The following is a 14256-nucleotide window of genomic DNA, read 5'->3' on the forward strand; positions in this document are numbered from 1 at the left end:
TTTCAACTATTTGGTCAATCGGGACAGCAATATTCATCCTGGCCAGTTATATTAACACCATACAATTTACCACTCTGGATGTGCATGAAAGATGAATTTATGTTTCTTACTGTGCTTATTCCTGGTCCAACCAATCCCAAAGAGAAGATAGATGTTTTCTTGCAACCTTTAATTGCATAATTAAATGATTTATGGAATGTAGGGTCAGTGACTTATGATGTTGCAAGTAAAAGTAATTTTAGATTGCATGCTATATTATTATGGATGATCAGTGATTTCCCAGCATATTCAATGTTGGCAGGATGGAGTACAGCGAGTAAATTAGCTTGTCCACACTGCATGACAGATTCTAATGTCTTTTCATTACCTTGTAGTCGGAAAATATCCTGGTTTGATAATCACCGGAAGTTTTTACCTATTGATCACCCTTTCAGGCGGAATAAGAAAAATTTCCTAAAAAATGTTGTAGTCAGAAAACCTCCTCCAGCATTCCATATATCAGATGAAGAAATCATTGAACAAATAGACAGTTATGGATTTCTACCAGTATCTCAATCTGGTTCTGATGAGATAAATAGATACATTGTTAGGATGTGCCAGTGTGGTTGGAAAAAAAGGAGTATTTTTTGGGAACTCCCCTATTGGAAGTATCTACTCATTCAACATAATTTAGATGTCATGAATGTTGAGAAAAATTTCTTCGATAATATCTTTAACACTGTGATGAATGCGCCTGGAAAAACTAAGGACACTGCAAAATCTCGTGAAGAATTAAAACAATTAGTAAACAGACCAGAGTTGCATCAAAATGAAACAACTAATAGATTTCCAAAGGCTTGTTATACATTAGACAAAGATGGGAAGCAGGCTTTATGTAGTTGGTTGAAGGAAGTAAAATTCCCAGATGAGTATGCCTCAAATATGACTCGTTGTGTGAATATGAATAGGTTAAAGATGTTTGGGATGAAAAGTCATGACTGTCATGTATTTATGCAAAGACTTATTCCAGTCGCTTTCCATGATTTACTTCCGTATAATGTTTGGCAAGCTCTCACAGAATTAAGTCTATTTTTTAGAGATTTGGCAGCGAGGTGTATTACGATGGACGATATGCTTCGGCTAAACATAGACATTCCTCTCATATTATGTAAGTTAGAGCGTATATTTTCACCCAGTTTTTCTGATTCAATGGAACATCTGCCGGTACATTTTCCATATGAGGCACAAATAGCTGGTCCTGTGCAATATAGATGGATATATCCATTCGAATGATTTTTGAGAAAATTAAAGAATAATGTTCGTAACAAAGCAAGAGTTGAGGGCTTACCATGTAATGCTTATCTGGTTGAAGAAGCATCTTCTTTCTGCTCCTATTATTTTGCTGATAATGTCAAAGCTAGACATCACAAGGTTCCTAGAAATTATGATGATGCTTAAGAAATAGACCATTCGATGCTTTCTATTTTTAAGTTTCCTGACAAAACAATGGGTGCATCTATTTCTAGATTCTTAACTCCAGAAGAATATCATGCTGCAAGAACATACATACTCTTAAATTGTGAAGAGGTCAAACCATACATAAAGTAAGTTGACTTCTCTAATTAAAAAAATATCCCCCTTTCAATTTGTTGCTTGATATCTTATTTACCTTAAAATTACCTTCTTTTCCAGCTTATATGAATAACAACTATATCTACAAAATCCATCAATGGATGCAGATGGTGTAGCTGAAAAGTTAGAGGTTGAATTTGCATTATGGTTTGAAATATATGTAAGTTGGAGATTTTATTAAGTATTTAAGTTCGTGTGTTAAGTAGTGTTCTAATGTCTACTAATTGTGTAGGTTAAAGACCATAGAATATCAAATGTGACAGATGATAGGATCATGAATCTTGCATCAGGACCCTTTCGTAAAATAAAGGTCTACTCTGGTTTATATGTTAATGGCCTCAAATTTCACGTGACACTACGAGATTCACGGAGATTAACCTATAATTCTGGTGTTTGTGTCAAAGGATCTATGGACAATAATAACACTCAGTATGATTACTATGGTAGACTTGAGGAAATCATAGAAGTTGAATATCCTACATTACCTATTAAGAGGTGTGTGCTATTTAAATGTTCATGGTATGATTCTACCCCAAGAATAGGTACCAGAATACATTTAGAGTATAATTTAGTTGAGGTTAATGCAAACAAAAGGTTCAACAAGTTTGAACCTTTTATTTTCGGGGTACAAGTAGCACAGGTTTTCTATCTTGAATACCCTACAAAGAGAAGAAGGCCAAGCGAATGGTTGTCTGTTTGTCGAATAAAGTCTCACTCGATTATAGAAATGTCGAATATCACTCAGGCTACTGATGCATTTCAGAATGACGAAGTGGAGAGACATTCAATTGATACACAACTTGAATTTACATCTCAATTACTTGTTGATGTTAATGTCACTTATGAGGAGATAGATGATGGAGAGATATCCAACAGTGAAGATGAATTGGTACTAACAGAGTCTAGCGATAAAGACTTGAAAACTATTAATGTTGATTAAATAGTTGCTAATGTAATGTCTGAACTGTTATTTTCTATATAATTTTGTATTGTGTTGCTAATGTTAATGTTATGCATGTGTGTGTATATATTTTTGTATTGTGATGTTAATATTCATGTTATTACTAGTACATGCATGCTATGTTATTGTGCAGATATATTATTATGGCTGAGCAGCAGACAGTAGCACCCCGTGGCTACAAGGTTATTAGAGTTGTTGGAGATACGTATGTGTTTTTGTTATTATTAATACAAGTTCATTGGTTTCTTCAATACTTTATATATCTATTTTTTTTCCTTACAAATTTGTTCCATATGGCATCGGGTAGCCTCTTATATCACTAGTAAGTTTAAAGAGCGAGTATGTGCTTCTGGTACTACATGGAGGCATGTAGATCAGGAGATGAAGACATTTTATTACAATGAATTTGTAGTAAGTAAAATTAATATATTTGGTATTCAATAATATATTTATCCTTTCGTATATTAAAATCTATACTTATAATTGCAGAAAAGGTATACATGGGAAGATGGTCAAGAAGAACAGTTTAAAGCTACATGGAATAGTTATTGTGCTAAACTGTACAGAGACCTCATGTATTATATCAGGAAAAAGGGCACTAGGCCAGCGTATATTTCGGAGACGATATGGAGTGCATGGACGACCACCTGGGATGTAGAAAGATGGTGAGAAAATGCTGAAAATGCTCGATCTAATAGGAATACAGAGCCAGGTAGCCCGAGCACCGGAATCGCTTGGCATACGTCAGGATCGAAATCTATTGTTGAGCATGCTATGGATTTGGTAATTTAATTTAAAGCTATAATTTCTAACAATTTTTTATTTTATTATCACATTAGTATGTATAATTATGTCTCAAAATATTTGTGTATATAGGAGCATGGTCTTGCTCGGCAGTCCACATGCATGGAGGTATTTCTGAAGACCCATAAGAAGAAAGATGAATCATTTGTCGATTCTCGATCTCGGGCCCTACACATAAGATTATTAACTTTATTACATTTGTTCATGCATTTCTATTTTGATTAACTTTAATAATTGTTATCAAATTAAATATTGATCAATATTATAATTTTGAACACAGGAGCAAATGACAGAAAGAGTGTCTCAGGCCTCTCGGCCACCATCAGAGGGGGGGGGAGTCACAGTCTCTATCCATCGACGTGCTAAATGAGATATATTATGATTTTGTCAGTGGAAGGACAAAAAACTCCACCCTCTACGGCCTTGGCTCCCAGGCCAAAGTGGCATTTGATCGTTTGAGGACTCCTAGGGGTCATGCTAGTTCCTCTTCTTCTAGTGAGGTGCAGTCATTAAGACGCGAAAATCAAGAACTGCGCACTCAACTGAAGTCAATGGATGAGAGGATGACTTCTATGGATGAGTGGAGGGTTGTTGAGGAGAAGAGGAGGACCGACCAGGATACTCTCTTTGCCAGTATGCGAGAGATCGTGGCAAATTTCGCTCGCACCCAGACGTTAGATGGTCTTGAGTCCCAAGAGACTCAAGACCCATCAAACCATGATGATTAGTATGTTTCGAGGTTTGTTCAACTACTATTTAAATCTTTATTTATCATACAAGTTACATGCAAAATATATTTGATTGTTTTATTCTACTCTGCTCATTTCTAATATTTACATTATTATATGTTTTAGGCGTCGGGGTGTATATATTCAGCACGATCATCATCATTATCATCATCATCATTATTTTCTTTCTATTTAGGTATTTATTTTTTAAAATGTAAAATTCATTATACATCTATGTAACATTTCGAATTATAGATCGATATCAATCTCATTATAATTTATTGTATTTTACTTTTTACAGGATTTTACACTATTAGTTGTTTTTGGAGTATTTGTTATCATGGTATGAATTTATATATTTGAGCACGAAAATACTTTGTTTATATAATGTTTGTTTATATATGTTTTGTTAGAATATCTAAACTGTGATTGAGTTAGTTTATTTGTAAACTGTGATTGTATCTGTGATTGGGTTAGTTTATTTGTAAATTGTGATTGCATTTGTGTCGGTATTTGTGATTATATCTGTGATTGTGTTAGTTTATATCTGTATTTGTGATTATATCTGTGATGGTATTTGTGATTATAATTTGTATACATGGGGTGAATGAGAATACAAAAGGAATCTGCCAGTTTTTTTTCTTTTACTGACGGAATACCGACGAAATCTGTATTCCGTCGATATTCCATATCGTAATATACCGACGGAAATACCATTTCCGTCGGTATCTGCCAACGGAAATGGTATTTTCGTCGGTATCTGCCGACGGAAATGGTATTTCCGTCGGAAATTTTCGACGGAAATACCATTTCCGTCGGAAATTTTCGACGGAAATACCATTTCCGTCGGAAATTACGATACAAAATTTTTTGATCAGAGCCCCTTCTCCGACGGAAGTTATATTTCCGTCGGAAAACTGGGGCGCCAGGTATCCGCGTGTTTACTAACGGAAATATATTTCTGTCGGTAGATACCGAAGGAAATATTCCCTCCGTCGGGAAAATAAGTTCCGACGTATATCCTCGCGACAGATTAATAGCCATCGGTAATCTGTCGGTAAGGGCCATTACCGACGGAATACCGACGGATAGTTCCATCGGTATTGCTGGAAATTTTTGTAGTGTGTGTATATTGAACGAACATAAACAAGTTCTTACCAAGTCGAACACCAAACTTGTTCACTAACATTTGGCATAGACGCCAGTCTGAGGTGCCTAGTCTCCACGACAACTGACCCGTAAGGCTTGATATGCGATCGAGATTCAATAAGCGATGATTCCAAATCAAAGAGCATTCCCCGCACTCTCTACTTTCACATGAGATGCATAATATATTAAATCAAAGCTTGTTTAGAGATCTTCGATTTGATATATTGTACGTCCTATGGTTCATTCCGAGTAAAAAATTATGATCTCTCGAAATTTATTTAGCATACTCATTGTAGTAATTATAAAACTGTAGTTATTATAATTATATGATAATTTAATTATAATAGCCATGTAACTGTAGCTATCACTGTATCATCCGATTTAGGCAGGAATATGAGTGGTAGTACTATGTCAAAAACATATAGTGTGATAGGAGATATTTGTATCCTTTGATAAGAGTGGGACAACTTTTGATAAAGAAATAATAAAATGACTCATTCAGTTGACACGATTTGATAAAGAAATAACGATCTTTTTGACTTTTGTTCTTTGTTTTTTTATCATCGGCGGCGACCGTCGTGTGTCTGTGCCACTCTGTTTTCTGAATTCTTAGAGCCTAATTCTTATTGTTGCAGCTATTGCCATCTACATATAATTGAGAATGTGGAAGAATCAAATCTATGAGGTTAGATGCTATATTGTTGTATAGTTTATTATTGTTAAAGAAACCCAAAAATCATCTTCAAGACTGTGGCCTGTTCAGTCAAGCCTGTAGAGTTGTAGAGCAGAAAACTAGCGGTTATAGTAGAGTTGAAAGTTTCATCGACCCGACTTGATCGCCTGCGTTACTGCATACCATAAAGTGGCTTCCTGATAAATCATAGCACCTCCTTCAATTTATGTTTATGACATTGGTAATTATTTTGTTATAGTTGTATTTTGAACCTAAATCCTCGTGGTTTATCTTTATACTCTATCTAAAAGGTCTTCATCCCTTTAAAACCTATACTCTTTTCCATATCTTTACAATGTGAATTTTGATTATATTCTTAACAATTCTCCTTTTAAACGAAAGGTCACTATTACTCTTATGATCCGGATCAATCTTCCTGTAAGCATCCAGTCACTTTGATTTGCTCCAAGCCTCGCCACAAGCATTCGATCATCTTGACCTATTATAGGCCTTCCCATAAGCATTCAGTGACCTTGATCTATTTCGGTTTTCCATGTAAGTATCTAGTTATCTTGACATGATCCAGGTCTCCCCACAAACATCCAACTACTCTTGAATCTGCGTCGGACTTCTTCACAAACATCCGGTCACTCTAAACATGCTCTAGATCTCTCATCAACTTCATTCAAGACTATCTCCCACATGACATCCGGTCTGGACTTTGGACATAAATCCTCATTATTTTATTTTTAAATTCTATCTAAAAAAATCTTTAACCAATAGAGATATCTTCATTCCTTTTAAATCCATGATGTTTTACGGATCTTTTCAATATAAAATTTTAATTGTATTCCAAACCATTAGGGTAGGAAAGAAACATTATGGCTTAAATCCGCAACATATCACATGGAACCATAACCTTCGTGAACTCATCCTTTCTCTCTAATTCTCTAATGCCCCTATTTCCAGCACCCCATTTGGTACGAGGGGCCTTAGTATTGAAGGCGAATGCCGTGAAAGTGACCGCCTCCAGCCAGACTGGAGCGATTTCTCAGTGTTGAGGAATGTGGTTACATCTTGAACCAAATTGCACAACCAGCCTTGCAAACTCAATCAATGAATTCTCTTGGTAAGCCTTTAATTGTTTTTTATAGCCAAAACGCATTGGATTCCATGAACCCTAGAGAAATAAATGGGATGACTAGTCCATTAGTTATTATAGCTAACAATGTATAATTGAAATCCTTTCTCAACATACAGACAGAGGTAGTTGTTGACTCTAATTATCAAGATTAATTGCCCACCTCCCACATTATTATCAAAGTACAATGATTATTAATGAACAAAAATTGGCCTTACAATCCAAGCCATGGAGTAGGGTCACGAGAAAACAAGCTCACATGGAACTGCACATGAAAGGTGGTTCTCAGGGAGTGGCCAACTATTTCCATTAATCTCTCAGCTGCATGAGATTCAATTGAAGGGTCAGTGCTCCTCGTGATTTGCATGTCTGTATCTAATTGGGGGTCGGGGATAATGCACTGCCTAAAGTGATTGTTATCACCTTTTGCTTCAATCAAATATTCTCATGAGGTTATATTTATGTTTACGTTAAATGATTAAAATTTAGAGGCGATGGGCTCCCGGTAAGTGTTTGTTGAGTCTGTCCTTAGGGAATGTTTATCTAGATGGAGAGGAACAGATTTATGGTGGACTGTTGGCTGAAATTTTTGTTTGCCTAACTTGGCAAAGTTAGAAGGAAAAAATGTTAATCACTTGCAATTCAATGTAGATGGAGTCAAATTAGTAACACTCCATTAGCCATCAGAACTACCTACTAGAGTCGGTGCTAAGGATGCTAGATTAGGAGGGCAAACGAATCTAATTGAGCCAAATAATTTGAAAATATTGGTACTTGAGTTTGGACTATATGATATTTGAATTCCATTTAAGGCTCAAAAATATAAATAATTATGACTCGTGTGTTCGAAATAAAATTTGAGTTTGAGTTCAGTTAGAATTATTCATAAATAAATTAAAATTATGTAAAATTAATCAGAGTTCGACTTGTGAGCGACTTGTGAACAATCGAATAAAATATTATGATTCGAATTCGTTTTGAAAAATTATCGAATAGGTTAGAGTTCGGCTCAAATTTGATAATTTTAAATATGAATTAAATTTTTTTTGAGACAGTTCAAAAGGATCCCAACAAGCTCGACTTCATTAGGTAAGTTGGCGATCATTACAATTTTAAGCAAAGAGATAAACTAGCCATTCAACTTTATTTCCACCCACCATTCCTCCCTAGTAAACGACAGAAAGACAACAATTCTCTCCATCCTTCCAAGTCAAAAGCCCCTCAACTGTGAGCTTCTTCCTTTCCCATGCACACACCTCACTCTGCTTCCTGTGCTCTGTTTCCCAACAAGGCCAAAAATGGTGTCCAAGCTGAGGAGGCAGGAATCCACGAGGAGGAGAAGCAAGCAACAAAACCAGTGGAGCGACGAAGCGGTGAAGAGGAAGGAGCCAGTTACGGTCGGTAAGAAGGAGGCGGCCGTGAGGCTGCACAAGGTGTGCAAGTTCAAGAGGAGTAGCTTCGGCGAGGAAGAAGAGGCCACCTGCTCTGCCATTCTCCTCTTGGCCTGCCTCGTCTGTGATCCTTCATCCATGTAGCGGTTTTTGTTCGTTGCGTTTTCCCTTTTTATTGCTGTGTGTTTTGCCTATTCAGAATTTGTTCGTATTGTTTTTCATGTATAGATGGCATGCATAATCGTTTCCATGGTTACTTGATGCAGTTGTTACGATTCATAAAGGTGCTTTGAGTCTATGTTTAGGGTTGTAAATCAACCGAGCTTCACTCATTGGTGTTAAGTTTATTTGATAAGATGATTAGTAAAAAAAAAATCAAGTTATACTTCATGATGTTCAAATTTGTCTGATAAAATAATTGAGCAAGATAAGTTGAGTTTAAAATAAATTAGGTTATTGAAATGATTGTTCAAATTATTTAAAATTTTTATATTTTTAAACTTCTTTGATTAAACGTAACAATAAAATTATTATCGTTGTTGTCGTGTGACATAAAGGTCACGGATTCGAGTCTCAAAAAATAGTCTCTTGCAAAATAAGGTAAGCTGCATAAAATAAATCCTTTTTTGAAATTCCACATTGACGGAAATGTCGTGTAATGAATTGTCATTTTGATTGATTATTGAGTTTGATAATAAAAAATTATTTATTAATTTTGAAAGTTTATTTATTTATCACATCAATAAAAATTTATTGATAAATATGATTATTCACAATTGCATGAACATTAATGAGTTGAACTTATATATATTTAAAATTGTTCATTTAATTTAATGAGTTATTATTAAGCATATATTATTATTATTGAAGGAACATAGATAAAATCTTACAAAATCTAACATCAAATTTATTTATGGATGTTTGATTTATTTGCAGTCTTATCAATCTCACAAAATTCAATAATGCTTTTCCATCAGAAATATTAAGATTTTGACTAAAAAAATTGTGGAGTTGATTTTTTTTAATAAAAAACAAGAAAAATGAAAATTGATATAAAATCAAAACATGTGAGAGAGATGATATAAACAGCTAAAACTACCTCCATTTCCTAAGTTGAAGACGAACAACATTTGTTACAAGAACATTCAGATGTATAAATAAAATCACAAGAATAATCTAGTGAGGACTTTTTTTTTTTTGAAATGCATGAACAAGGAATGGCACCTCTTTTGGCATCATCTTTTTGTTCCTGTCCTAGTTCACAATTTACATAGATTTTTTCCCTAGGTTCGGTATTACCTAATTCATCAAGTTTTTTTTGTTACTGTCCTAGTTTAGATGACAATTAGGTGGCCCGGCTCTGGTCCCCGTCGGCCGTGGCCTGGACCTGTGCGGCATATTGCAGGTTCCACAGCACATCCTCTATCGAGGGGCGAGAAGACTCCCGGGACATGCACTTGCTTGTGATAGATATCGTGATCGATAGAGACTCTTGCGAGGAAGAGGCTACAACCGGATCAAGAATGCTGCTTTGCTCCATCTGGTTAGCCGATAACATGGCCTGCTAACACGAGTATGATCATGATCGGCAAAAAGTAGTAAACAATCTCGATATCTTGTGAACGGAATGACAAAGGTTAGAGTTTATGGTTTGGTTCTAGTTTCATTTCGCCTAACTACCGAATATAGCTGCATGTTTCTAGTTTCATAAGCTTACCAGTTCCTTTAGGCAATGTTCAGCACCTTTCTTCGAAAGTGCCGGCCCCATAAGCGCTTCTAGTAAAATGGAACCGAACGAATAAACATCATCTTCCAAGTGTGCCATTTCCCTTCCAAGAAGAATGAACATTCAGATCAAGAACAATTATCTGAAACTGTAAGTAGCTGTAGATATATACTCACAGATATGGCGATCTTCGGTAAGTAGGTTTTCGACATTCTGCATTTGCCTGCGGGTAGGAGGCACAATCTCATTAGCATCAATGCATAATTATCGATTCTGTTAACTTAGAAACCAACCTCGTGCTTGTAGATTTCTTCTGTTATAATTGATAACCCATAGTCACTCACTTTAGCTATCAAATGTTCATCAAGTAAGATATTGTTTGCTTTCAGTCTATTGTTGAAGAAGCCTGGAATTACTCCGGTGTGTAAGAAGTGGACCGCCTTTCCAATGCCTATCAAAACTGCTAGTCTATCTGACCACTTAAGCGCCTTCTCAGGGCCGTGTTCTGCGGAAAGAAACACGGTAAATAAGTTCATCGGAGATCACCGGGGATGTTTATGGAGCTTTTTTTTACCGGACAAATGTGCGCGGAGATCTCCATTAGAGACATATTCATAGATGAGGAAGACTCTGTTGACACTAGAATCGTCTTGTTCTGTATCAATGCAGTGGCCCAAGAGGCAGACCAAGTGGGGATGGCGAAGTTTCGATAGCAGATCCAACCGCAGCTTCAGATTTCTAATCGAGTACTTCTTGAACAATGCCAAGCATCGTATAGCCACAAGGATTCCATTTTCCAATCTCCCTTTGTACAACTGAAACAAAGACACAGCGTGGTACAATTCGACTACCGACAATTCAAGTTTCTAAATCAATCTTTAGAACTGCAACTTAGTCTATCATCAAATTAAAATCCATTTGATAGAAACATATTCTTCTTATTTAACTTGATGATCAAATGCAAGCAAAAGAAGATTGAAGGGAACAAGAACAATTCTTGGATCATGGATAAATGCAAGATTTTAAAGTTTGCTATATAAGCACCTTGCCGATCGATCCCTCACCAATGAATGCTGAATGCTCGAAATTGTTTGTGGCTTCTTTCAATTCCTCCAAGGAAAATGCCCGATGCGTCGGCAATTCTTGTGTTCCAAGCTTCATTGTTTCAGAAATAAACCCTGAAAAAGAATGGTAATTATCTATTCATTGTTTCCAAGAGCAAATTGAAGCAAACCAGTAGCATGCTACTCACTTGCATTGGCAAGAAGCTCAGATGATATTCCTGCAGCTGAATTATCTGGTGCTGGCTTTAGCGATACTCCTTGTTCCACAACTGCTCGATGGCAGTTTCTTCTTCGAGACACAACAAGAAATAACAAAGCCAATATCATCACAACGAGAATTCCACTGACAATAACAACAACCAACGGCGGCCTGTTCTTCTTTCTGGAATCCATCTCATTCATGGAACTCAAATGGCAGAATTCAGAATCATGCTGATGCTGAGTATCAACGGAGAGACAGTTCCAACTGAAGTTTAAAACAATCTTATTAGAATTGGAGATCAAACAAGACGGTAATTCACCGCTGAGCCTGTTAGTAGACATGTCGACAAATCCAAGTTGACCACTGCAAGTTAAACTGTCCGGCAGTGATCCACTGAGCGAGTTAGACGCGAGGTTCAAATAGCTTATGTTTGGCAAAGAGAACAATGCAGCAGGTGGAGTGCCCTCCAGTAAGTTAAACGATAAATCGAGGTGCTGAAGCCGATCCAATCGCCCAAATTGCGGTGGAATCTCACCGGCCAGTGAGTTCTTGCTAAGCAAGACTGTAACCAGACGAGTCGGCATGTCTGGCAGCTCAGAATTTAACTTGTTATCCCTCAAATCCAACAACTCGAGATTGTTTAGCCTACTAAGATCAGGGATTTCACCGGAAATACTATTGCCGGACAAAACAAGTCCGGTGAGCTTGCTAATTCTTCCTATCGAATCGGGGATCGGCCCGGCGAGGCTATTTCTTTGCAAGCTCACGAGTGTGAGGTTTGCTAATGATGCAAACCAATCTGGAACTGTGCCATTGAAATGGTTTCCATCAAGGGAGATCGTCTGAAGCTTTGCCATGGCAGAAATCTTAGGAGGAATGGAACCGCACAAGAAATTAGAGCTCAGATCGAGTAGTTCGAGCGAATACAGTCGGTGAATCTTGGCTGGAAGAGGCCCCCAGATCCCTAAAGAAGCCAAGATAAGAACTTTCAGCGTGGTCAGCCTGGCCAGAGTTGTGACGAAGGAATCGACGACGAAGGCTGCGGACAGTGTCTTCCCTGGGACTGAGCGGCAATCATACTCGCCGAGGTTCGCGAGCTTGTCGCCCACAATCTTGAGCTCTGTGACTGAGCTTCCATTGCAAGTGACGCTTAGGTTTGGGGAAGAAGGTGAGTAACAGAGATCGTCGGTGGTGTTCCAAGCATCGAGCAGATTTGGGTACTCAAGTTGCTTCCTCATCTGCAGCAGTAACTGTGTGTGTGGTGTTTGAGCTTGCTCCGATAGAAGGAACAAGAGCAAGAAGGTTGTTAGGGACAAGCAAAAAGGTGTCATTTCCCAGAAAGTAATGGCGATTTCACTGATCTATTTAGAGTGGCATAGGGAGCAAGAAAGCGGCGGCGGAGACGGCGGCAGGAGCTTTAACTTCACTGGAACAACGCGACTTTTCGACCAAAATCGACAGCAGAACGCCTCGAATTCCACACCGGAATGCCGCAAGGAGAGATTTTGACACTGCGAACTCCGGCTCCAGAAGAACTCGAGCACAGCGCACCGAGAAAACTGCGGCGAAATGAAAGGGAAAGGGGAATCTTTCTCGCCTGCGCTGCGACGAGAGCAGCAGCACGGGAAAGGACCGACCACGCAGGAAATGGACAAACGCGGCTACGTGTGCAATAAAGAGGGCACATGGGTTCCGCCCAAGAAGACAGGTATTCGTCTCTCGCCATCAATGGAGAGAGGTGAGATGGGTATGAGCAACCGCCACCACCACGACCAGTGGGAGCTGGCAGAGCAGAGCACTGCAGCGACGACCAGAGCAGCAGCGAGCAGGTGACAATTTGCCAGTAAAAGTCTCGTCTTTGGGTTAAAAATTTGATCATTTCTACGTGATCAATCTCAAAATCTCAAATAGCTGATCTGATGATCAACAATTTGTAAAACATCCCAAGTTCATGGAATTGAAAAGGATATGATTTTGTTAAAACACACACACACACAGCTAGTTAGAGATGCTGCATGTGATGGATGTTATTCTTTTGCTAAACTAGAGATTCAAGATAAAAGAGAAGATAGCTTCATAACTATACTATTTCAGTAAGTGAACAGGGACAAAACTCAGCGACAGCTGAAGGGCCACCATCCTTAGCGGACAGTAAATTTATCTGCTATAATAAATAAAGAATTTCTGAAAGAAAAGGGGAGGAGGAAGGGAGTGCGGTCCCTGCCACCGTGATAAGTCCCTTTTGCAAAAATTTATGATAAATATTACAAATCTTCTGTCTCCGTCTCCATATTTGAATTGACCGTCAGTTGGAAGGCAGAATTGAATCGGTCCCTTTTGCAAAAATTTAATGTATGCATATATAAGGGTGGTTATCCTCGTACTTTTTAAAATTTTTTAATTTAAATATTATAATTTAAATTTTAAAACTAAATTCTAAGTTATAAAAAATACAGAATATTAAAAATAATAAAAGAACATTCTTTTTTTAATAATCATACCTTTTTCCATTTTTATTTATCAAAATAATTCTAATCATGATTCATCTATCTCTTTATAAAATAATATAATTATCCTCAACTATATTATTATCTCCTATCACATACATTGAATACCATCAAATATGATAGGTTCATATTATAATAATTACGAAATCATAACTATTATAATATTATAACGATTATGAAATTATAATTGAATTATAATTATTACAATATGGATTTATCATGTTCATATAACTGATAGACCGATTAAGGATTTAATACGTGTGATATGAGAATATAATGTCGAACGGTATATGATGTGG

General features: G+C 37.1%; 1 protein-coding gene across 1 annotated transcript; it reads right to left on the bottom strand.

Annotated features, from left to right (window-relative positions):
• Positions 1–9540: 9540 nt before the first annotated feature.
• Positions 9541–13221, bottom strand: LOC121970208 (probable inactive leucine-rich repeat receptor-like protein kinase At3g03770). Its single transcript, XM_042520758.1, has 7 exons — positions 11437–13221; positions 11229–11362; positions 10759–10999; positions 10478–10689; positions 10361–10407; positions 10176–10287; positions 9541–10019 (listed from the first exon to the last, which is right to left on the bottom strand). Exons 1-7 carry the CDS (start codon positions 12779–12781, stop codon positions 9804–9806), a joined length of 2307 nt encoding a protein of 768 aa, XP_042376692.1. The 5' UTR covers positions 12782–13221; the 3' UTR covers positions 9541–9803.
• Between the last annotated feature and the right edge of the window lie 1035 nt (positions 13222–14256).

The sequence above is a fragment of the Zingiber officinale genome, chromosome 4A (genome assembly GCF_018446385.1).
Source record: "Zingiber officinale cultivar Zhangliang chromosome 4A, Zo_v1.1, whole genome shotgun sequence".
Classification (NCBI taxonomy): Eukaryota; Viridiplantae; Streptophyta; class Magnoliopsida; order Zingiberales; family Zingiberaceae; genus Zingiber; species Zingiber officinale.

Bases quoted from the DNA above. Each gene is read 5' to 3' on its own strand.
- LOC121970208 (XM_042520758.1), bottom strand. From the start codon at position 12,781: ATGACACCTTTTTGCTTGTCCCTAACAACCTTCTTGCTCTTGTTCCTT. The intron at 11,000-11,228 runs GTGCTTATATAG...TCTTTGTTTCAG, and splicing joins GTGAGGGATCGATCGGCAAG to TTGTACAAAGGGAGATTGGA. The intron at 10,690-10,758 runs GTAAAAAAAAGC...TTCTTTCCGCAG, and splicing joins TCTCCGCGCACATTTGTCCG to AACACGGCCCTGAGAAGGCG.